The sequence below is a fragment of the Ranitomeya imitator genome, chromosome 1, assembly GCF_032444005.1.
Source record: "Ranitomeya imitator isolate aRanImi1 chromosome 1, aRanImi1.pri, whole genome shotgun sequence".
Taxonomy (NCBI): Eukaryota; Metazoa; Chordata; class Amphibia; order Anura; family Dendrobatidae; genus Ranitomeya; species Ranitomeya imitator.
This window is the reverse complement of record NC_091282.1, coordinates 1,216,587,214-1,216,613,459: the sequence shown is the minus strand read 5'-3', so window position 1 is coordinate 1,216,613,459 and position 26,246 is coordinate 1,216,587,214. Positions and strand designations below refer to the sequence as shown.

At 51.4% G+C, this 26,246-nt stretch overlaps 1 protein-coding gene across 1 annotated transcript in view; it reads right to left on the bottom strand.

The window, feature by feature from the left end:
• EBF4 (EBF family member 4) overlaps nt 1–26,246 on the bottom strand; it is a 266,432-nt gene that overhangs the window by 177,403 nt on the left and 62,783 nt on the right. The window contains exon 5 of the mRNA XM_069745037.1: nt 19,008–19,081. Within this exon, the coding sequence (XP_069601138.1) occupies nt 19,008–19,081 (74 nt within the window). The remainder of the gene's footprint in view (nt 1–19,007; nt 19,082–26,246) is intronic.

The following is a 26,246-nucleotide window of genomic DNA, read 5'->3' as shown; positions in this document are numbered from 1 at the left end:
CATACCGTCAGTACATGCACCCTTCATACATACCGTCAGTACATGCACCCTCCATACATACCGTCAGTACATGCACCCTCCATACATACCGTCCGTACATGCATCCTTCATACATACCGTCCGTACATGCACCCTCCATACATACCGTCCGTACATGCACCCTCCATACATACCGTCAGTACATGCACCCTCCATACATACCGTCAGTACATGCACCCTCCATACATACCGTCAGTACATGCACCCTTCATACATACCGTCCGTACATGCACCCTCCATACATACCGTCAGTACATGCACCCTCCATACATACCGTCAGTACATGCACCCTCCATACATACCGTCAGTACATGCACCCTCCATACATACCGTCAGTACATGCACCCTTCATACATACCGTCCGTACATGCACCCTCCATACATACCGTCAGTACATGCATCCTTCATACAAACCGTCAGTACATGCACCCTCCATACATACCGTCAGTACATGCATCCTTCATACATACCGTCAGTACATGCACCCTCCATACATACCGTCCGTACATGCACCCTCCATACATACCGTCAGTACATGCACCCTCCATACATACCGTCAGTACATGCACCCTCCTTACATACCGTCCGTACATGCATCCTTCATACATACCGTCAGTACATGCACCCTCCATACATACCGTCCGTACATGCACCCTCCATACATACCGTCAGTACATGCATCCTTCATACATACCGTCAGTACATGCACCCTCCATACATACCATCCGTACATGCACCCTCCACGCACACTACCGTCAGTACATGCACCCTCCATACATACCGTCAGTACATGCACCCTCCATACATACCGTCAGTACATGCACCCTCCATACATACCGTCCGTACATGCATCCTCCATACATACCGTCCGTACATGCATCCTTCATACATACCGTCCGTACATGCACCCTCCATACATACCGTCAGTACATGCACCCTCCACGCACACTACCGTCAGTACATGCACCCTCCATACATACCGTCAGTACATGCACCCTCCATACATACCGTCAGTACATGCACCCTTCATACATACCGTCAGTACATGCATCCTTCATACATACCGTCCGTACATGCACCCTCCATACATACCGTCAGTACATGCATCCTTCATACATACCGTCAGTCCATGCACCCTCCATACATACCGTCAGTACATGCACCCTTCATACATACCGTCAGTACATGCACCCTCCATACATACCGTCCGTACATGCACCCTCCATACATACCGTCAGTACATGCACCCTCCATACATACCGTCAGTACATGCACCCTCCATACATACCGTCAGTACATGCACCCTCCATACATACCGTCAGTACATGCACCCTCCATACATACCGTCCGTACATGCACCCTCCATACATACCGTCAGTACATGCATCCTTCATACATACCGTCAGTCCATGCACCCTCCATACATACCGTCAGTACATGCACCCTTCATACATACCGTCAGTACATGCACCCTCCATACATACCGTCAGTACATGCACCCTCCATACATACCGTCCGTACATGCATCCTTCATACATACCGTCCGTACATGCACCCTCCATACATACCGTCCGTACATGCACCCTCCATACATACCGTCAGTACATGCACCCTCCATACATACCGTCAGTACATGCACCCTCCATACATACCGTCAGTACATGCATCCTTCATACATACCGTCCGTACATGCACCCTCCATACATACCGTCAGTACATGCATCCTTCATACATACCGTCCGTACATGCACCCTCCATACATACCGTCCGTACATGCACCCTTCATACATACCGTCAGTACATGCACCCTCCATACATACCGTCAGTACATGCACCCTCCATACATACCGTCAGTACATGCACCCTCCATACATACCGTCCGTACATGCACCCTCCATACATACCGTCAGTACATGCACCCTCCATACATACCGTCAGTCCATGCACCCTCCATACATACCGTCAGTCCATGCACCCTCCATACATACCATCCGTACATGCACCCTCCACGCACACTACCGTCAGTACATGCACCCTCCGTACATACCGTCAGTACATGCACCCTCCATACATACCGTCAGTACATGCACCCTCCATACATACCGTCAGTACATGCATCCTTCATACATACCGTCAGTCCATGCACCCTCCACGCACACTACCGTCAACCCTTCACACATACATACCGTCGGTGCCAAAGAAACTCGACAGGAGATTGTTTCAAACATCTTGGAGACCTGATCCCAGATCTTCTTTTTATGAGGCTTGTGCGGATCCTTATAACTCTTCATGTGATCCCAGACAGACAAGATGATATGAGATTACGGCTCTGTGGGGTCGGATCATCACCCCCAAGAATCCTCGTTCTTAATGACATTGGCAAGATGTTGGGGGTTGCTGTCTGGCTGCAGATTATAACTGGGGACGATCAGACTGCTCCTCATGGTATTACATGATGACAACGTTTCTGCCGAGATTTCTGGGATCACAGGAAGAGACAGAAGGATCCGCACAAGCTTCATACACAGGAGATCTGGGCTCAGTCTTCCAAGATGTTTGGCACAACCTCCTGCCGAATCCTCCATAACCTGTGTACACGTGACGCAAAGAGACGATGGAGGAGACGGGCGGTCACCAGATACTGACGATGGAGGCGATGAGAGGTCACCAGATACTGATGATGGAGGTGATGAGAGGTCACCAGATACTGACGATGGAGGCGATGAGAGGTCACCAGATACTGACGATGGAGGCGAGGGGCGGTCACCAGATACTGATGATGGAGGAGATGAGAGGTCACCAGATACTGATGATGGAGGTGACGGGCGGTCACCAGATACTGATGATGGAGGCGATGAGAGGTCACCAGATACTGACGATGGAGGCGAGGGGCGGTCACCAGCTACTGATGATGGAGATGACGGGCGGTCACCAGATACTGACGATGGAGGCGATGAGAGGTCACCAGATACTGATGATGGAGGCGATGAGAGGTCACCAGATACTGACGATGGAGGAGATGAGAGGTCACCAGATACTGATGATGGAGATGACGGGCGGTCACCAGATACTGATGATGGAGGCGATGAGAGGTCACCAGATACTGACGATGGAGGCGATGAGAGGTCACCAGATACTGACGATGGAGGAGACGGGCGGTCACCAGATACTGATGATGGAGGAGACGGGCGGTCACCAGATACTGACGATGGAGGAGACGGGAGGTCACCAGATACTGATGATGGAGGAGACGGGAGGTCACCAGATACTGATGATGGAGGAGACGGGAGGTCACCAGATACTGATGGAGGAGACGGGCAGTCACCAGATACTGACGATGGAGGCGATGAGAGGTCACCAGATACTGACGATGGAGGAGACGGGAGGTCACCAGATACTGATGATGGAGGAGACGGGCGGTCACCAGATACTGATGATGGAGGAGACGGGCGGTCACCAGATACTGATGATGGAGGCGATGAGAGGTCACCAGATACTGACGATGGAGGAGACGGGCGGTCACCAGATACTGATGATGGAGGCGATGAGAGGTCACCAGATACTGATGATGGAGGAGACGGGCGGTCACCAGATACTGATGATGGAGGCGATGAGAGGTCACCAGATACTGACGATGGAGGCGACGGGCGGTCACCAGATACTGACGATGGAGGCGATGAGAGGTCACCAGATACTGATGATGGAGGAGACGGGCGGTCACCAGATACTGACGATGGAGGCGATGAGAGGTCACCAGATACTGATGATGGAGGCGATGAAAGGTCACCAGATACTGACGATGGAGGCGACGAGAGGTCACTAGATACTGACGATGGAGGAGACGGGCGGTCACCAGATACTGACGATGGAGGAGACGGGCGATCACCAGATACTGATGATGGAGGCGACGGGCGGTCACCAGATACTGATGATGGAGGCGAGGGGCGGTCACCAGATACTAATGATGGAGGAGACGGGCGGTCACCAGATACTGATGATGGAGGCGAGGGGCGGTCACCAGATACTGATGATGGAGGCGATGAGAGGTCACCAGATACTGATGATGGAGGCGATGAGAGGTCACTAGATACTGATGATGGAGGCGACGGGCGGTCACTAGATACTGATGATGGAGGAGACGGGCGGTCACCAGATACTGATGATTAAAGTGATGGGCGGTCACCAGATACTGATGATGGAGGCGATGAGAGGTCACTAGATACTGATGATTGAGGCAACGTGCAGTCGCCAGATACTGATGATGGAGGCAACGTGCAGTCGCTAGATACTAATGATGGAGGCAACGGATGGTCACCAGATACTGATAATGGAGGAGGAGGGAAGTCACCAGATAATGATGATGGAGGCTGTGACGACACAGCATTTAATCTTAAATATCCAGACGTCTATTTTCAGTTGGTCAAGAACCCTACACTGGTGTCATATGAGTCTCAAACATTGATTCTTGATATTTTTGAATGTCTGCTGTTTGCCTCTTATATCAGATCCTTCAGCTTATTGTCTGCTATCTTTGCAAAACAGGGATGCAGGGTCATTGAACAATCGATGTTTGATAATATGTTGATTGCCCATTTTGTGGGACCCTGTGGCTTGTTGACTTGCAAAACAGAGGAGGAAAAACTATGCAAATTGATTACATTTTCAAACAATGAAAGGTAAACTCATCCGACCTCCCCCTGACCTGTGGATGATGACCTGAGCCACAGAAGTGGGTATAAAATGGATTTTATGTCCTGAAAGAACCAGAGACTCTTTACAAAACCACAGCCTGGAACACTCTACACTGTAGAGTCTACAGGACATCATGGTTCCATCATGAGGGACACAGATTTCACATTCTACAAGATTCCAGCTTAGAGGACCACGGCTCCGGCTGAAAGAATACAGATCTGCTGCACATTTACATTTAGGGAAGCCAGGATTTTGACCCACCGGTCACCTGAGGCCCATGGAAATGTTTGGGGAAGCCAAGATTGGGGCCAACAGATCACCTGGCTACACGGAAGCATTCAGAGGAGGCAGGTTGTGACTCTCCGGTTACCTAGTCATATACATCAAAGGAACATCAGCTTCCTAATCTTGCCATTACTTCCTCTCTATGGGTGTCACAGGTGGGGATAGTCAACCCTGGAAGCCCCGGAGTCGCAGCTGCTATAATCTCAGCGAGTCTGCGGAAGGGTGAGACCCTGAAATTCTGCACCATCTTGGGCATTTGCTCGGACTGTTCAATGTGTTATTTGCTTGTTTTGTGGTTTAATAAAATATTGCCACACTGTGTTACCCTCATCCTGTGTTGTCTGAGTAGTATTATACCCATGGTATAAGAAAAGCGGGCGTTCGGGGTCCATGCAGTATCCACAATTGGCGGCAGCGGTGGGATACTAAGCCCAGCCGATCCACAGGAGCTGCAGGGAAAAGGTGTTCGGAGACTCTGTCCAAGGGCTCCACAACCAGGGAGCCATAAAGACAGACCCAGTAAACGATAGATGCGGCATGTGCGGCAGGTTTCGGATGTCACTATGTCCAACCCCACCAGCTCTGCCTTGGGAAAAGGACCAGAGTGGATGTATAGCCGTAACAAGAAATGGCAACTACAGGAGCTGTGCCAACGTTGATGGATAGAATACCAGGCCACAGACACTCCATCAGATTTAATCCAGGAACCACGAGATGCAGATGACGCCATGTTGGGATGCAATGGATAAGAGTCGGTTTTCGTCAATTATGTGAGGAGTTACCCAGGTCAAGCCAAGGACCAGGAGAAGGATCTAGAGGTCGCCAGATGCGGATGATGGAGGCGAAAGGCAGTCAAACTCATACTGATAATGCTGCCTGTGACGACGCAGCATTTAATCTTAATTATCCACACATCTATTTTCAGTTAGTCAAGAACTATAGATTGTTGTTATATGAGTTTTAACTTTGATTCTTGATATTTCTAAATTGCTGCAGTTTGTCTCTAATATCAGCTCCTGCAGCTTATTATCTGCTATCTTTGCAAGACAGGGATGCAGGGTCATCGAACAATCGATGTTCGATAATATGTTGATTGATCGTTGCGTGGGACCCCATGGGTTTGTTGAATTGCAAAACAGGGGAGGAAAAATTATGCAAATTGATTAAATACTCAAACCAACAGAGTTAAACTCATCCCACCTCCTCCCTAACCTGTGGATGATGACCTGAGCCACAGAAGTGGGTATAATTTTGGATTTTCTGTCCAGCTGAAACAACCAGAGACTTTACAAAACCACAGCCTGGAACACTCTACAGGACAGCAGCCAGGACATCATGGCTCCATCATGAAGGACACAGATTTGACATTCTACAGGATGACCGCTTAGGTCTGCTCCATTGACCATCGCTGAACCATGGATTCGTTTGGGGAAGCCAGGTTTTGGACCCACCGGTCACCAGAGCACCATGGTTAAGAACGGGGAAGCCATGATTTGGACTCAAGTCACCGGGCTCCATGGAGATGTGTGGAACAGCAAGGTTGTGACCATCCGATCACCTAAGCATGTGATGAAGGTGACCGTCAGCTTCCTAAGCTTGTTGTTACCTTCTCTCTGTGGGTGTCACAGGTGGGGTAGTCGGCCCTGGAAGCCCAGGAGTTGCAGCTGCTATAATCTTGGAGAGTCAGCGGATGGGTGAGACTAATTTGTGCCATCTTGGGAATTTTGCTGGGACTGTTCTATGTTTTATTTCCCTGTTTTGTGGTTCAATAAATTATTGCCACACTGAGTTAAAAGGAGAACGGGCGTAAAAGTAAAAGGAGAACGGGCGTTCGGTGGGATGATCCCTGATCCCTGCAGTCTCGGGCAAGCGGACTAGAGCACCAGATTCTGATGATGGAGACTATGGACGGTCCCCAGATACTGATGATGGAGGAGATGGGTAGTTGTAGTGAAATATGTATGGATGTATGACCAGCAGTAACTTAACATCTGTTCTAGGCTGCAGCTCTTCAAAAAGGTCATGACCTATGTTATCCTGAGAAAAAGACAGTCTTCCTAGTCTCACCCCAGGGGGGATCTCCTGAACACACAAGTGGAAACATTTCACACCTTTTGAGTCTTTTGAACAGACACCAATTTTAGCATGATACTATTTACTATGAGAACGGTCACACAAATAGGTTCAAAGAAAAATAATGTATTCATTGGTAAAATAGCGAGGATCCAGTCACAAACCAAGGATTAGAGTGTTAACCCGAGAGGCTGCTCTACAAATCTGACTCCCAGGTTAACTCTGTAAATTAGGCCTTTACACATAGAAAGCTGCTGACAGATTGAGGGGCAGCCAAGCTGCTGTGAGCCATTCCATATCCATCCCCCTCAGGGAGCAGAATGCCGGACAGCAAAGTTTAGATATTTTTGGAAGTTTTCTCCCTTTGCATTTATAACTGTTTTGCATATTTCTATGTCACTTTTTATTTCCATATTTTTATACCTTTTATTGTAAGCACCGTACCTTTGAACCAAGGCATTAGTGGACTTCATGTTCCATTTGGAGAGCCTCTGATGTGCCTAAACAATGGAAACCCCACACAAGTGACCCCATTTTGGAAACTAGACCCCTCAAGGAATGTATTAAGATGTGTGGTGAGCACCTTGAACCCCCATTTTTATAAGGGTAATAGGAGAAATTGCACCATACAATTTGTTGTTCAATTCCTTGAGTACGCCAATACCCCATATGTAGGGGAATGCTGCTTTTGAGGGAAAGCTCAGAAGGGAAGAGGCGCCATATTGGAGGTCAGATTTTGCTGGAATGGTTTGAGGTGCCATGTCACACTGGCCGAGCCCCTGAGGGGCCAGAACAACAGAAACCCCTATATGTGAACTCATTTTACAAACTACACTCCCCAATGAATTCATCTAGGGGTGCAGTGATCATATTAACACATACGTGCCTCACAGGATTGTATACCACTGAGCCGTGAAGAAAGAATAAATTACATTTTTACATTTTCACCCAAGAAGTGGGTAAGAATGGCACCAAATGTGTCCCATAATTTCCTCTGAATGTAGAAATCTCCCATATGTGGCAGTACAGTACTGCTTAGCGACACGAAGAGACGGAGCGCTATTTGCCTCCAGATCCCATAATTCCCAGAGGAGAAGAACACTCCCTTAAGTGACCCCATTTTGGAAACTAAACCTCTTGGGGAATGTATCTACAGGTGTAGTGATGATTTTGACTCCATGGGTGTTTTCCAGAAACAAGCAGCAATGGATGTTGCCGAGTGAAGATTGCAAACTGCCGTTCTCGTCACCAGTACGTCGTAGTCCCCAGTACGTCGTAGTGCCCAGTACGTCGTAGTGCCCAGTACGTCGTAGTCCCCAGTACGTCGTAGTCCCCAGTACGTCGTAGTGCCCAGTACGTCGTAGTGCCCAGTACGTCGTAGTGCCCAGTACGTCCTAGTCCCCAGTACGTTCTAGTGCCCAGTACGTTCTAGTGCCCAGTACGTTCTAGTGCCCAGTACGTTCTAGTGCCCAGTACGTTCTAGTGCCCAGTACGTTCTAGTGCCCAGTACGTTCTAGTGCCCAGTACGTTCTAGTGCCCAGTACGTTCTAGTGCCCAGTACGTTCTAGTGCCCAGTACGTTCTAGTGCCCAGTACGTTCTAGTGCCCAGTACGTTCTAGTGCCCAGTACGTTCTAGTCACCAGTACGTTCTAGTCACCAGTACGTTCTAGTCACCAGTACGTTCTAGTCACCAGTACGTTCTAGTCACCAGTACGTTCTAGTCACCAGTACGTTCTAGTCACCAGTACGTTCTAGTCACCAGTACGTTCTAGTCACCAGTACGTTCTAGTCACCAGTACGTTCTAGTCACCAGTACGTTCTAGTCACCAGTACGTTCTAGTCACCAGTACGTTCTAGTGCCCAGTACGTTCTAGTCCCCAGTACGTTCTAGTCCCCAGTACGTTGTAGTGCCCAGTGCGTTCTAGTCCCCAGTACGTTGTAGTCCCCAGTACGTTGTAGTGCCCAGTACTTTGTAGTCCCCAGTACTTTGTAGTGCCCAGTACGTTGTAGTCCCCAGTACGTCGTAGTGCCCAGTACGTCGTAGTGCCCAGTACGTCGTAGTGCCCAGTACGTCGTAGTCCCCAGTACGTCGTAGTCCCCAGTACTTTGTAGTGCCCAGTACGTCGTAGTCCCCAGTACGTCGTAGTGCCCAGTACGTCGTAGTGCCCAGTACGTCGTAGTGCCCAGTACGTTCTAGTCCCCAGTACGTCGTAGTGCCCAGTACGTCGTAGTGCCCAGTACGTCGTAGTGCCCAGTACGTCGTAGTGCCCAGTACGTCGTAGTGCCCAGTACGTCGTAGTGCCCAGTACGTCGTAGTGCCCAGTACGTCGTAGTGCCCAGTACGTCGTAGTGCCCAGTACGTTGTAGTGCCCAGTGCGTTCTAGTCCCCAGTACGTTGTAGTCCCCAGTACGTTGTAGTGCCCAGTACGTTGTAGTCCCCAGTACTTTGTAGTGCCCAGTGCGTTCTAGTCCCCAGTACGTTGTAGTCCCCAGTACGTTATAGTCCCCAGTACGTTGTAGTCCCCAGTACGTTGTAGTGCCCAGTGCGTTCTAGTCCCCAGTACGTTGTAGTCACCAGTACGTTGTAGTCCCCATCTCATGCTTCTGAAGACATGAACCCATGAGTTAGGTGGGCTCTCATCACTATAGAAACGCCATAAACGCTATATGTGGATTAGGTACACTGGGGCTCAGAAGGGTGGGGGAGGGAGGGCATTTGGATTTGGGAGCGCGGCATTTGCTGAATTTCTTTTGGGGGTCGAGGAGCCATTTCACTTTTCCACAGCCTTTGTCTTGCCAGTAACATGTAAGCGCTCTATATTTCCATTGACAGGTGATGGTCCTGAGTTTTTTTTGTGGATTGAGTTGAAGCTTTTATTGGGAACATTTTACATAACGTTTGGATCACATTTGTTCTGCGCTCTACCCTGAGCACTTAGTTTGTGGTTTCCCTTTAAATCTCTGAGTGATTCAGATGAAATCCCCGAGGGACCCATTCACTATAATGAGGCAGCAGAGTAACTCTGGACTCCGTCTGGCCTTTGTTCAGTGGTGTCCTTTTCAAAAGTGCACAAAACTTTCATGTAATTCTAAAAAAAAAAAAAAAAGCCGGAAACCGCCGGATCACAGGTTGGGCGGTGTCCACAAGGTGTCCGTCTGCCTCATTATAGGGAATCTTCCGCCAGAGATTACATCTGAATCACGTATTTTCAGAGATTTACACGGAAACCCTGGTGTAAGCGCTCAGCGCAGAGTGCAGGATAACTGTGCGCCAAGCCTTACTGCGATCTTTGAGAGGCAGAATGAACCACTCAACAGCAGGTGAAGAATTGGTTTTATTTATTTTTACGCCATTCCTTGCGCGGTGTAAGTGATTAGGCGACTTTATTCTTTGGGTCGGTGCGATTACAGCGATACCAGATTTATATCAAGTTTTTATGTTTGGCAGCTGTCACACACTAAAAGACACTTTTCATTGTGAAAAATAGTTTTGGCGTCACCACATTTTGAGAGCTATAATTTTTCCAGATTTCGGCAGAGTCATGTGAGATCAGTGTTCTATTGTGCTTCTATTTGTCGGATCTGTTGACACAGCCTGTCAGATGTTTTAAGCCATCGAGGATAGTGCCGCTCGGCGTGTTGTTTCTCCGGCTCTTGTTGTATTTAGAGTCATGTGAGATCTCGTTTTTTGCGGGACGAGTTGACGTTTTTTTTTGTACCGTTTTTGGGCATGTGACATTTTTTGATCGCTTTTTATTCTGATTTTTGGGAGGCAGAATGAACAAAAGAAAGCAATTTAGGAATTGTTTTTGGGGGAGTGGGAGGTTTATGTCATTCCTCATTTGGTAAAATTAATAAGGCAGTTTTATTCTTCGGGTCAGTACGATTACAGCGTTACCTCAATTATATATTTTTATGTTTTGCGTTTTTATGCAATAAAAACTATTTTATAGAAAAAATAATTATTTTTGCATCACCTTATTGTTAGCGCTATAACTTTTTAATTTTTTCGCTGATGGAGATATATGGCGGCTCGTTTTTGGACGGACGAGATGACATTTTCAGCTCTACCATTTGTATTTATATCTGTCTTTTTGATAGCATATTATTCCACTTTTTGTTCGGCAGTATGATGATAAAGCATTGCTTTTTGCCTTTTTTTATTTTTTATGGTCTTCACTAAAGGGGATAACTAGCTGGACAGTTTTATAGGTCTCGTCATTGCGGACGCGGCGATACCAAATATGTGAACTTTTATTGTTCATATACTTTTCATACAAATATTTAGTTATAGATACAATAGCTTAAGAGTTTTTTTTTATATTTTTGACATTTAAAAAAAAATATTTTTACAATTATTTAAAAACTTTTTTTTAAAACTTTTTTTCTTTGTCCCACTGTCACGCACGCGCCCAGACTGGTTGGCGCGTGCATACGGGGGTGTGGCCCCACTGGACCACAGACCGAACTTCCCTGGAAGGGGCGTAACTAAGTAGCTTCCTAGGTGTTCGCTGGAGCCTCTGATGGTGAGGACAGACTTGTGCAATAGGAAGCTACCAGGTGCCACTCCAGGGTGGTGTCTGGCTGTGGCTGCTGATCCCACTAAAGAACGGAGCGGGCACGGCTGGCACTCTGGCTGACAGGTGGGCACGGCTGGGACACAGGCAGGCAGACGGCTACATCAGAGACACTGGTGGGCAGGCGGACACGGCTGGCTCTCTGGTAGGCAGGCGGGTACGGCTGGAACATAGGAAGAACCGGTAGGGACCGGTCTGCAGGCAGGTATGAGAAACAGGTTGGAACCTGTTCAGACAGGAGGACTAAGTAACAAGTAGAAGGTGGAACTAAGAGAAGAGAAGGAGAAGGCAGAGCCAAGGGCGGAGCCGTAAGAGGTGGAGCCAAGGGCGGAGACGCTGGAGGCGGAGCCAAGAGCGGAGACGCTGGAGGCGGAGCCAAGAGCGGAGACGCTGGAGGCGGAGCCAAGAGCGGAGACGCTGGAGGCGGAGCCAAGAGCGGAGATGCTGGAGGCGGAGCCAAGAGCAGAGACGGAGCCAAGTGCAGAAACACAGGAGGCGGAGCCAGATAGAACCGCAAAGAGCGGAGCCACAGAGCAAAGCCAGAGAGTGCGAAGCAAAGTCTGAGTGCAGAGCCGCAAGAGTGCGGAGTGAAAGCAGACAGAAAACACAAGGAAAGAAAGCAGGGAAGAAAGCCACAGACAAGGAGACCGAGAAAAGACAAAGTACAGACAAGGCAATAGAACAAGACACAGGGACAAAGACACAGGGACCAGGATATTCTGCCTCCTGGAGGGCGGACTACAAGAACAAGGCAAAAGCACAGAGAAAAGCCTCCAGAGAGGGAGAAACTCAGAGCAAGGCCAGGCAAACTCAGCAGCTAAACACTAACTGAGCTAACACATTGCACAGGCACAGAGCACAGGGTGGAGCTGCACTATATACAGGAGGCCTCTTGGTAATTGGTCAGGAACTGATTGGACAGATGCACCTGATTCCTATAAGAACCAGAGAGTTCAGGCACCGACCCCCTATACACATAGCCATGAAGCATGCAGAGAGCAGAGACACAGAACATGGAGCTGGCATGAAACAGAAACCACATCATGGCCTGGAGCAGTGGGTAAGATTGTGTGAGAGATGTGAGGCCATGCTGAGATGCCAGCAGAGTTGTTACAGTACCCCCCCTTTACGGCCCCTCTTCTTCAAGCCCGCCAGAATAACTTGTAGAAGAAGGATAGGAGCACACATAGTCCAGGCAAACATGACATCTTCAGGGTAGAATAAGGCAGGCGGGTCACCAGGAATCTCATAAAACAAAGTCTCTTGGTGCTCAACAGGGTTAGCTTCCACAATGAGCTGGACCACCTCCTTCAGGTAGACAGGTAACAGGGAATTGAATGCTGCTGTCTTAACATCTTCACCAGCCGGACACATGGAAACTGGAAGCCTTCTCATAGGATTCAACTTTTGCCCGACAGGTAGCAGAGATGTTCTTAGGTACGGAACACAAGAAAAGTCATTAGAGATGAGAGTGGAGAACAGCTCCACCGGGTCAGAGAAAAATTGAGGTGAACAAACTTCTGTTTTGAAATCTTCACCAGCCGGCCACAAGGACGCTGAAGGTATCCACATAGGAACCATCTTCTGCCCGTTATCCAGAAGAAATCGTCCAAACGGCGGGGATGTTCCTAGGAAAGGATTACAGGAATAGTCGTGGGAGATGTGTGGAGAGATAGTCACCGCCTCCCCATCTTCAGTGACGTTAGCACACCTTGACTCGACGACTAACTGTTTACTGGTATAGTCGCTGGAGATGTGTGGAGACATCGTCACCGTTTCCCCATCTTCGGTGACGTCAGCACATCTTGACTCGACGACTAGCAGACCAGCTGAAGAAGATGACACTGCTGAGTGTCTTTCACGCATTGGAACCAGACACTTCTCAAGACTGGGTAAGTTCAAACGAAGCACTTTACTGGAACTCTTGACCAGAGCGGGTGGTAGAGTCCTTGGCTCAGAATGACCCATGGGCATAACAGACAGCATACGGAAAACAAACTTCTTCGTGTATAAGGCTCCAACTTTGAGCTGTAGTTGTCCTTGCAGGACTAGACTGCTCTTTAGCAGGGCTCGGCCATTATGAGGCAACGCCCACACCGGGTTCTGGAGCTGTAGAACGGAGACCATACACCGACTCCGTATGACAGGCGGCTTAAACACACCAAAGCTCCCAGAAGGCAGAGAAACAGTCATTAACTTAGATGGAGAGGAAGTACTCTCGCCAGGGGCAGCCTCTCCTACTGGCCCAGGGTTTTGGAGTACAGGCTTCACAGGGCAAAGACCATCTGAATGTTCTTTACAACCACAGGGATACCGTATTTCAATCTCAGCACCAGATTCAGACTGCAGATTTGCCAGACCCCTTTTATTAGACCTCTTGGATCTTGCTCGGGTGGCCGTTTTGGCGGGTTGTGGAACAGATGAGTCTTGGACGGTCATGGATGGAAGTGACGGTTTACCTACAGGTTTCTTTCGTCTGGATCGTCTCTGTGAGCTTGAAGGGGAAGACTTTTCAGGAGATGCAGTACTTGGCTCATCGAAGGCTTTACAGAAGGCCACCAGGAAGGCCGGCAGATTCGAGATGATGGGGTCCCCTGCTTCCCAAAGGGGGTCGCACCACATCAAAGCATCTCCTCTAAGGTAGGCCATTAAGAAACCTACTTTCAACCAGTCAGTGGGGAATTGGGTAGCATGCCACTTGAAATAGCGCAAGCATCGCTCCAGGAACACACGACATTGCTTTGGATCCCCATAGTAGCATGGAGGATCTGCTGGCTTGGATTCGTCATTAGGAGCGCAGGCTTGAAGTCGATCAAACAGCTCATTAGAGATGACAATAGGGGATGGAGCAGTGAAGGACTGGCTTTCAGACTGGGTAAACATTTTCCTCGGAGGCCAATACTGGCAAGAAGAGAGTTCAACTTGCTCCGAGAGCGAAGGCACATGGGACTCAGCGGGGACCATGGCCTGTGCAAACTGTCACGTACGCGCCCAGACTGGTTGGCGCGGGCATACGGGGGTGTGGCCCCACTGGACCACAGACCAAACTTCCCTGGAAGGGGCGTAACTAAGTAGCTTCCTAGGTGTTCGCTGGAGCCTCTGATGGTGAGGACAGACTTGTGCAATAGGAAGCTACCAGGTGCCACTCCAGGGTGATGTCTGGCTGTGGCTGCTGATCCCACTAAGGAACGGAGCGGGCACGGCTGGCACTCTGGCTGACACGGCTGGGACACAGGCAGGCAGACGGGTATAACAGAGACACTGGTGGGCAGGCGGACACGGCTGGCTCTCTGGTAGGCAGGCGGGTACGGCTGGAACATAGGAAGAACCGGTAGGGACCGGTCTGCAGGCAGGTATGAGAAACAGGTTGGAACCTGTTCAGACAGGAGGACTAAGTAACAAGTAGAAGGTGGAACTAAGAGAAGAGAAGGAGAAGGCAGAGCCAAGGGCGGAGCCGTAAGAGGCGGAGCCAAGGGCGGAGACATAGTAACATAGTAACATAGTAACATAGTAACATAGTTAGTAAGGCCGAAAAAAGACATTTGTCCATCCAGTTCAGCCTATATTCCATCATAATAAATCCCCAGATCTACGTCCTTCTACAGAACCTAATAATTGTATGATACAATATTGTTCTGCTCCAGGAAGACATCCAGGCCTCTCTTGAACCCCTCGACTGAGTTCGCCATCACCACCTCCTCAGGCAAGCAATTCCAGATTCTCACTGCCCTAACAGTAAAGAATCCTCTTCTATGTTGGTGGAAAAACCTTCTGGAGACACTGGAGGCGGAGCCAAGAGCGGAGATGCTGGAGGCGGAGCCAAGAGCGGAGATGCTGGAGGCGGAGCCAAGAGCGGAGACGCTGGAGGCGGAGCCAAGAGCGGAGACACTGGAGGCGGAGCCAAGAGCGGAGACGCTGGAGGCGGAGCCAAGAGCGGAGACGCTGGAGGCGGAGCCAAGAGCAGAGACGCTGGAGGCGGAGCCAAGAGCAGAGACGGAGCCAAGTGCAGAAACACAGGAGGCGGAGCCAGATAATACCGCAAAGAGCGGAGCCAGATAGAACCGCAAAGAGCGGAGCCACAGAGCAAAACCAGAGAGTGCGAAGCAAGGTCTGAGTACAGAGCCTCAAGAGTGCGGAGTGTAAGCAGACAGAAAACACAAGGAAAGAAAGCAGGGAAGAAAGCCACAGACAAGGAGACCGAGAAAAGACAAAGTACAGACAAGGCAATAGAACAAGACACAGGGACAAAGACACAGGGACCAGGATATTCTGCCTCCTGGAGGGCGGACTACAAGATCAAGGCAATAGCACAGAGAAAAGCCTCCAGAGAGGGAGTAACTCAGAGCAAGGCCTGGCAAACTCAGCAGCTAAACACTAACTGAGCTAACACATTGCACAGGCCCAGACCACAGGGTGGAGCTGCACTATATACAGGAGGCCTCTTGATAATTGGTCAGGAACTGATTGGACAGGTGCACCTGATTCCTATAAGAACCAGAGAGTTCAGGCGCCGGCCCCCTATACACATAGCCATGAAGCATGCAGAGAGCAGAGACACAGAACATGGAGCTGGGATGAAACAGAAACCACATCATGGCCTGGAGCAGTGGGTAAGATTGTGTGAGAGATGTGAGGCCATGCTGAGATGCCAGCAGAGTTGTTACACCCACTATGTGACTATCATTTTTTGCAGGCTGATCTCTATAGTATGGGGATGCAGCAGCGTTCCCATACTGTAGGAACTGTCAGCTCTGCACTGACAGAGAGACTTGATGATCATGCACTGCGCATGATCTGCATCTTTCCTAGCTCTGGTGACCATGGCAACTATGGGGACCCCAATCCAGGGGCAGATGGGCTGTCATCCGTCTGCCGGCTCCTGGAATGCTACGATCGTTTACGATAGCAGCATTTTGGGTGTTAAAGTGCCGAGAGCGGTGCGTGACCACTCCAGACACTTAGTGCCGGATGTCAGCTATCAGAATCAGCTGATCAACGGCGGTGATCGCCCGCATACAGCCTGTGTGCGCGGGCAATCACCATGCAGTAGTAATACGTCACTGGTCAGATAGGCCCGGGGGTGGATTATTACGAGAAATGTCAGAAAGGGGTTAAATAAAAAAGTAAAAGTGTTTTGTTTTATTTCTAATAAAGGGCTTTATTCTGGCCGTGTCTTTATTTACCATACAACTATACGACTAGTAATGGATGGGTGTCTTATAGACGCCTCTCCAATACTAAGCCGAGCTTGATGTCACCGGACAATACAAAGGTGACATCAACCCCACAAATATGAACCCCACAAGTATTACCCCACTTGCCACCGCTACAGGGCAAGTGGCAAGATTGGTGCATCTAATACATGTGCCTTTTCCGGGCAGCAGCAGGCTGCTATTTTTAGGCTGAATATCCATGGCCTCTTACCAGCCTGAGAATACCAGCCCGCAGCTGTCTGCTTTAGCAAGGCTGGTTGTCAAAAATGGGGGGACCCCACACTTATTTTATTATTTAAATAATTTAAAAAAACAGTATGGGGACCCCTCTATTCTTGATAACCAGCCTTTCTGAAGCTGACAGCAGAGGGTTGCAGCCTGGCTGGTTATAGAAAATACAATGGAACCCACGCCGTCTTTTACTTTATTTATATTCAGAGCGGGCGCCGGCTGATGACTACTCCCACGGTTTATTGCACCGTTATCTTTCCAAAACTGGGATGCAGGGTCACTGAACAATGATACTTGCTGATATGTTGATTACACTTTATACCAGGCCATTCAGTTTGTTGACTTGCAAACATTGAAGGATAAACTAAATAATCAAACAATGTGAGTTAATCTCATCACTCTGGGGGCCGGAGGTTATAAACTAGGAGGGGGGCAGAGGGTCGGAGGTTATACGCAAGAAGACAGAGGGTCGGAGGTAATACGCCGAAGGGCCGGAGGTTATACGCAGGGGGGGGGGGGTGGAGGTTATACACCGGGGTTGGGGCTGGAGGTTATACGCCGGATAGCAGAGGGTCAGAGGTTATACGCCGGGGGCAGGCAGAGGGCTGGAGGTTATATGCAAGGGGGCAGAGGGTCAGTTGTTATACACCAGGGTGCAGGGGGCTGGAGTTTATACACGGGGGGTCAGAGGGCCGGATGTTATACAGCGAGGAGGCCAGAGGTTATATGCCAGCGGGCAGAGGGTTATACACTGGGGGGTGATGAGGACACAGGACTTGTTTTCTCCATGGATTGTCCCCACCCTTCATACACACGCTCTCTAACTCGTCATATTCTGCCCCTCTGCATCCCGTGACTTTTGCCCCCACCATCATGAGAAGGTTCCGCCATATTTAGGCCACGATTAGTCAGGAGGAGCCTCGTGCTCCTCTTCCCCGTCAGATGTCAGTGTCTGAACACCGCGGCCCCCCGATATCTGGGGAACGTCCTCTGAATGCTGGACCCCGGAGAACATGAATTCCTGGTGCATTGGTCACAGAGCTGGAGGAGACCCCACCCAACATTACAGAGGACCACAAAACGGACGGCATCTATTAACCCCCCATGTGCGGGAATCCAGTCTACAGCCCGACCCCAGAAAGTCCAACACAGCTCAAGAAGTCAGAGCCTCTGCTCCAGTCACAGCTAAAGCTGCATCAAGACGCCATGTGACCAGATACATGTCAGAGCCTCTACTCCAGTCACAGCTAAAGCTGCATCCATCCAGACGCCGTGTGACCAGATACATGTCAGAGCCTCTACTCCAGTCACAGCTAAAGCTGCATCCAGAAGCCGTGTGACCAGATACATGTCAGAGCCTCAACTCCAGTCACAGCTAAAGCTGCATCAAGACGCCATGTGACCAGATACATGTCAGAGCCTCTACTCCAGTCACAGCTAAAGCTGCATCCAGAAGCCGTGTGACCAGATACATGTCAGAGCCTCTGCTCCAGTCACAGCTAAAGCTGCAACAAGACGCCATGTGACCAGATACATGTCAGAGCCTCTACTCCAGTCACAGCTAAAGCTGCATCCATCCAGACGCCGTGTGACCAGATACATGTCAGAGCCTCTACTCCAGTCACAGCTAAAGCTGCATCCAGACGCCATGTGACCAGATACATGAGATCCTCTACTCCAGTCACAGCTAAAGCTGCATCCAGACGCCATGTGACCAGATACATGCCAGAGCTTCTACTCCAGTCACAGATAAAGCTGCATCCAGACGCCATGTGACCAGATACATGCCAGAGCTTCTACTCCAGTCACAGATAAAGCTGCAACCAGATGCCCTGTTATCCTCATCGTTTCATCGACACTCCTGATCTGGGACTTTGAGGACATGAAGGACACCCACCTGCACATGATCTCATGAGTCAGGAGGACGCGGCACATCTCCGGGTTCTTGTCCTGTCCCTCGTAGAGGATCGCCTGAAACCGAGAGATACGAATGATACACAACAGCCAGAACCTTCCGGGATCCGTCCAGATCCCCAGATCTTCTCATAGTTACTAAAGGTTTATGAATCAGAAAAACTAGATCACAGGGAAAGGATGACCGGATCACTGCAATGATGTCATCTACTGCTCCAGTGACATCATCGACCTCTACCATGACCTCATATAATGATGAAATAAGCCTTCTCTCAGCGGACATCCGGCAGGACACGGCTGGGTATATGGGCCACACATAGCAAAAATGTGAATTTAAGGGGCCACGTTCTCTGCAGGACGAGGTGACATTGTTAGTGACACCACGTTGTTTTTTCTTTGGATATTATTTGCTGTTCTTTATTGTAAATGGTTTTCATCATCTGGGTTATGGTAGTTTCATAGTGTGGTTGTTACAGGTGGGAAAACACACGGGTGCGCGGATAAGACACGGGGTTAACACACGGGCGCGGGGATAACATACGGGCGCGGGGATAACACAAAGGGCTTGGGGATAACACAAAGGGCGCGGGGACAACACACGGGAGCGGGGATAACACAAAGGACGCGGGGATAACACAAAGGACGCGGGGATAACACAAAGGGCGCGGGGATAACACAAAGGGCGCGGGGATAACACACGGGCGCGGGGATAACACACGGGAGCGGGGATAACACAAAGGGCGCGGGGATAACACAAAGGGCGCGGGGATAACACACGGGCGCGGGGATAACACACGGGAGCGGGGATAACACACGGGAGCGGGGATAACACAAAGGGCGCGGGGATAACACACGGGAGCGGGGATAACACAAAGGGCGCGGGGATAACACAAAGGGCGCGGGGATAACACACGGGAGCGGGGATAACACAAAGGGCGCGGGGATAACACAAAGGGCGCGGGGATAACACAAAGGGCGCGGGGATAACACAAAGGGCGCGGGGATGACACAAAGGGCTTGGGGATAACACAAAGGGCGCGGGGACAACACACGGGAGCGGGGATAACACAAAGGACGCGGGGATAACACAAAGGACGCGGGGATAACACAAAGGGCGCGGGGATAACACAAAGGGCGCGGGGATAACACACGGGAGCGGGGATAACACACGGGAGCGGGGATAACACAAAGGGCGCGGGGATAACACAAAGGGCGCGGGGATAACACACGGGCGCGGGGATAACACACGGGAGCGGGGATAACACACGGGAGCGGGGATAACACAAAGGGCGCGGGGATAACACACGGGCGCGGGGATAACACAAAGGGCGCGGGGATAACACAAAGGGCGCGGGGATAACACACGGGAGCGGGGATAACACACGGGCGCGGGGATAACACAAAGGGCGCGTGGATAACACACGGGAGCGGGGATAACACAAAGGGCGCGGGGATAACACACGGGCGCGGGGATAACACACGGGCGCGGGGATAACACACGGGGCGCGGGGATAACACACGGGAGCGGGGATAACACAAAGGGTGCGGGGATAACACACGGGCGCGGGGATAACACAAAGGGCGCGTGGATAACACAAAGGGCGCGGGGATAACAAAAAGGGCGCGGGCGCGGGGATAACACAAAGGGCGCGGGGATAACACACGGGAGCGGGGATAACACACGGGCGCGGGGATAACACAAAGGGCGCGGGGATAACACAAAGGGCGCGGGGATAACACAAAGGGCGCGGGGATAACACAAAGGGCGCGGGGATAACACAAAGGGCGCGGGGATAACATGGGAGCGGGGATAACACAAAGGGCGGGGGGATAACACAAAGGGCACGTGGATAACACAAAGGGCGCGTGGATAACACAAAGGGCGCGTGGATAACACAAAGGGCGCGGGGATAACACAAAGGGCGCGGGGATAACACAAAGGGCGCGGGGATAACACAAAGGGCGCGGGGATAACACAAAGGGCGCGGGGATAACACAAAGGGCGCGGGGATAACACAAAGGGCGCGGGGATAACACAAAGGGCGCGGGGATAACACACGGGAGCGGGGATAACACACGGGCGCGGGGATAACACAAAGGGCGCGGGGATAACACAAAGGGCGTGGGGATAACATGGGAGCGGGGATAACACAAAGGGCGTGGGGATAACACAAAGGGCGCGGGGATAACACACGGGAGCGGGGATAACACAAAGGGCGCGGGGATAACACACGGGAGCGGGGATAACACACGGGCGCGGGGATAACACAAAGGGCGCGGGGATAACACAAAGGGCGCGGGGATAACATGGGAGCGGGGATAACACAAAGGGCGTGGGGATAACACAAAGGGCGCGGGGATAACACACGGGAGCGGGGATAACACAAAGGGCGCGGGGATAACACACGGGAGCGGGGATAACACAAAGGGCGCGGGGATAACACAAAGGGCGCGGGGATAACACACGGGAGCGGGGATAACACAAAGGGCGCGGGGATAACACAAAGGGCGCGGGGATAACACAAAGGGCGCGGGGATAACACAAAGGGCGCGGGGATGACACAAAGGGCTTGGGGATAACACAAAGGGCGCGGGGACAACACACGGGAGCGGGGATAACACAAAGGACGCGGGGATAACACAAAGGACGCGGGGATAACACAAAGGGCGCGGGGATAACACAAAGGGCGCGGGGATAACACACGGGCGCGGGGATAACACACGGGAGCGGGGATAACACAAAGGGCGCGGGGATAACACAAAGGGCGCGGGGATAACACACGGGCGCGGGGATAACACACGGGAGCGGGGATAACACACGGGAGCGGGGATAACACAAAGGGCGCGGGGATAACACACGGGCGCGGGGATAACACAAAGGGCGCGGGGATAACACAAAGGGCGCGTGGATAACACAAAGGGCGCGGGGATAACAAAAAGGGCGCGGGGATAACACAAAGGGCGCGGGGATAACACAAAGGGCGCGGGGATAACACAAAGGGCGCGGGGATAACACACGGGAGCGGGGATAACACACGGGCGCGGGGATAACACAAAGGGCGCGGGGATAACACAAAGGGCGCGGGGATAACACAAAGGGCGCGGGGATAACACAAAGGGCGCGGGGATAACACAAAGGGCGCGGGGATAACATGGGAGCGGGGATAACACAAAGGGCGGGGGGATAACACAAAGGGCACGTGGATAACACAAAGGGCGCGTGGATAACACAAAGGGCGCGTGGATAACACAAAGGGCGCGGGGATAACACAAAGGGCGCGGGGATAACACAAAGGGCGCGGGGATAACACAAAGGGCGCGGGGATAACACAAAGGGCGCGGGGATAACACAAAGGGCGCGGGGATAACACAAAGGGCGCGGGGATAACACAAAGGGCGCGGGGATAACACACGGGAGCGGGGATAACACACGGGCGCGGGGATAACACACGGGAGCGGGGATAACACAAAGGGCGCGGGGATAACACACGGGAGCGGGGATAACACAAAGGGCGCGGGGATAACACAAAGGGCGCGGGGATAACACACGGGAGCGGGGATAACACAAAGGGCGCGGGGATAACACAAAGGGCGCGGGGATAACACAAAGGGCGCGGGGATAACACAAAGGGCGCGGGGATGACACAAAGGGCTTGGGGATAACACAAAGGGCGCGGGGACAACACACGGGAGCGGGGATAACACAAAGGACGCGGGGATAACACAAAGGACGCGGGGATAACACAAAGGGCGCGGGGATAACACAAAGGGCGCGGGGATAACACACGGGCGCGGGGATAACACACGGGAGCGGGGATAACACAAAGGGCGCGGGGATAACACAAAGGGCGCGGGGATAACACACGGGCGCGGGGATAACACACGGGAGCGGGGATAACACACGGGAGCGGGGATAACACAAAGGGCGCGGGGATAACACACGGGCGCGGGGATAACACACGGGCGCGGGGATAACACAAAGGGCGCGTGGATAACACAAAGGGCGCGGGGATAACAAAAAGGGCGCGGGGATAACACAAAGGGCGCGGGGATAACACAAAGGGCGCGGGGATAACACAAAGGGCGCGGGGATAACACACGGGAGCGGGGATAACACACGGGCGCGGGGATAACACAAAGGGCGCGGGGATAACACAAAGGGCGCGGGGATAACACAAAGGGCGCGGGGATAACACAAAGGGCGCGGGGATAACACAAAGGGCGCGGGGATAACATGGGAGCGGGGATAACACAAAGGGCGGGGGGATAACACAAAGGGCACGTGGATAACACAAAGGGCGCGTGGATAACACAAAGGGCGCGTGGATAACACAAAGGGCGCGGGGATAACACAAAGGGCGCGGGGATAACACAAAGGGCGCGGGGATAACACAAAGGGCGCGGGGATAACACAAAGGGCGCGGGGATAACACAAAGGGCGCGGGGATAACACAAAGGGCGCGGGGATAACACAAAGGGCGCGGGGATAACACACGGGAGCGGGGATAACACACGGGCGCGGGGATAACACAAAGGGCGCGGGGATAACACAAAGGGCGTGGGGATAACATGGGAGCGGGGATAACACAAAGGGCGTGGGGATAACACAAAGGGCGCGGGGATAACACACGGGAGCGGGGATAACACAAAGGGCGCGGGGATAACACACGGGAGCGGGGATAACACACGGGCGCGGGGATAACACAAAGGGCGCGGGGATAACACAAAGGGCGCGGGGATAACATGGGAGCGGGGATAACACAAAGGGCGTGGGGATAACACAAAGGGCGCGGGGATAACACACGGGAGCGGGGATAACACAAAGGGCGCGGGGATAACACACGGGAGCGGGGATAACACAAAGGGCGCGGGGATAACACAAAGGGCGTGGGGATAACACACGGGTGCGGGGATAACACATGGGAGCGGGAATAACACACGGGCGCGGGGATAACACACAGGCGCGGGAATAACAAAAGGGCGCGGGGATAACACACGGGAGCGGGGATAACACAAAGGGCGCAGGGATAACACACGGGCGCGGGAATAACACACGGGCGCGGGAATAACAAAGGGCGCGGGGATAACACACGGGAGCGGGGATAACACACGGGCGCGGGGATAACACAAAGGGCGCGGGGATGACACAAATGGCGCGGGGATAACACAAAGGGCGCGGGGATAACACAAAGGGCGCGGGGATAACACAAAGGGCGCAGGGATAACACACGGGCGCGAGGATAACACAAAGGGCGCAGGGATAACACACGGGTGCATGGATAACACAAAGGGAGTGGGAATAACACACGGGCGCGGGGATAACACACGGGAGCGGGAATAACACACGGGCGCGGGGATAACACACGGGCGCGGGGATAACACACGGGCGCGGGAATAACACAAAGGGCGCGGGGATAACACAAAGGGCGCGGGGATAACACACAGAGCGGGGATAACACACGGGAGCGGGGATTACACACGGGCACGGGGATAACACAAAGGGCGCGGGGATAACACAAAGGGCGCGGGGATAACACAAAGGGCGCGGGGATAACACAAAGGGCGCGGGGATAACACGGGAGCGGGGATAACACAAAGGGCGCGGGGATAACACAAAGGGCGCGGGGATAACACACGGGAGCGGGGATAACACACGGGCGCGGGGATAACACAAAGGGCGCGGGGATAACACAAAGGGCGCGGGGATAACACACGGGAGCGGGGATAACACACGGGAGCGGGGATAACACACGGGAGCGGGGATAACACACGGGAGCGGGGATAACACACGGGAGCTGGGATAACACACGGGAGCGGGGATAACACACGGGAGCGGGGATAACACACGGGAGTGGGGATAACACACGGGCGCGGGGATAACACACGGGTGCGGGGATAACACACGGGAGTGGGGATAACACAAAGGGCGCGGGGATAACACACGGGCGCGGGGATAACACACGGGTGGGAGGATGAGAAAAACTTTTTAAAGTGGGCACCATCCAAAAAAAAAATCACAGCTATAGATATTGTGGGTTCACTACCAAGCATGTAATATATGCACCATAAAGAAGAAAGAAGAGTACATGCAAAAAACGGTTGGAACTCCACAAATCGATAATGTCAAAAAATATCAAATTTTATTTGTACACGAAAAGTACTACACAGTTAAAAACATCTAAAACACTACTCCAACAAGTAGACATATCCAAACTTCCATATTTAGATACAGTTTATCTGGCCATAAATATTCATTTGCACCAAGATGATTACATAGTATAGATGCTGCATATATCTTAAGCAAGAGAAATTCTATTGCAGATTAACGGAATCCTCGTGGGGGCTCTTGTTAGATCTATTGTTTGACCACCCCATGTATGGGTGTTGGGCAAAGGACGCTTGCTTGATAACACAACGTTCCTATGATACAGCTAGTTTGCATATTCTGGCACTTTCAAAAAGGTAGTGTGGTCAAGATATACACATATGCATTGATTTCAAATCTATCTGTTAGTTTGCCCTAAATAGTGCTCATACATACATCAAATGACATGATAGAGCAAAAAAGAGGTATTTGACAAAAGAGGCAATGAACACTAAGCTGTCTACTTTACCCTAACCTACGTCTACGCCCCCTGGTCCCTAAAGCAGCGGTGCAGCCAGAAAGTGGAAAAATAAAGGACCCACGCGTTCCGACACATGCACTGTGTCTTTTTCAAAGCGAGTGTACTTGTTACGTGCAATACTAGCTATTTAAGCTTTAAAGATTAAGTTTACCTGCCGGCAGGTGTGAGAGAAGCACCTCATGGTGGTTGCGTCCGTGCTCATCACACTGACCCGGAAGTACAATACAAGGGTCATCTTTGTTATGACCTGGTAGTCAGGACAATAATGGACCTGGTGGTTAAGAGCACACGGAATGACCTGATAGTTACTGATAATATAGGACGAGCTCTGAGACGTGGGAACTCTGCTGACCGCAATCCCTAATCCCATCACACACACTAGAAATAGCCGTGGATTGCTCCTAACGCTCCCTATGCAACTCGACACAGCCTAAGGAACTAGCTAGCCCTAAAGATAGAAAAATAAAGCCTACCTTGCCTCAGAGAAATTCCCCAAAGGAAAAGGCAGCCCCCCACATATAATGACTGTGAGTAAAGATGAAAATTACAAACACAGAGATGAAATAGATTTAGCAAAGTGAGGCCCGACTTACTGA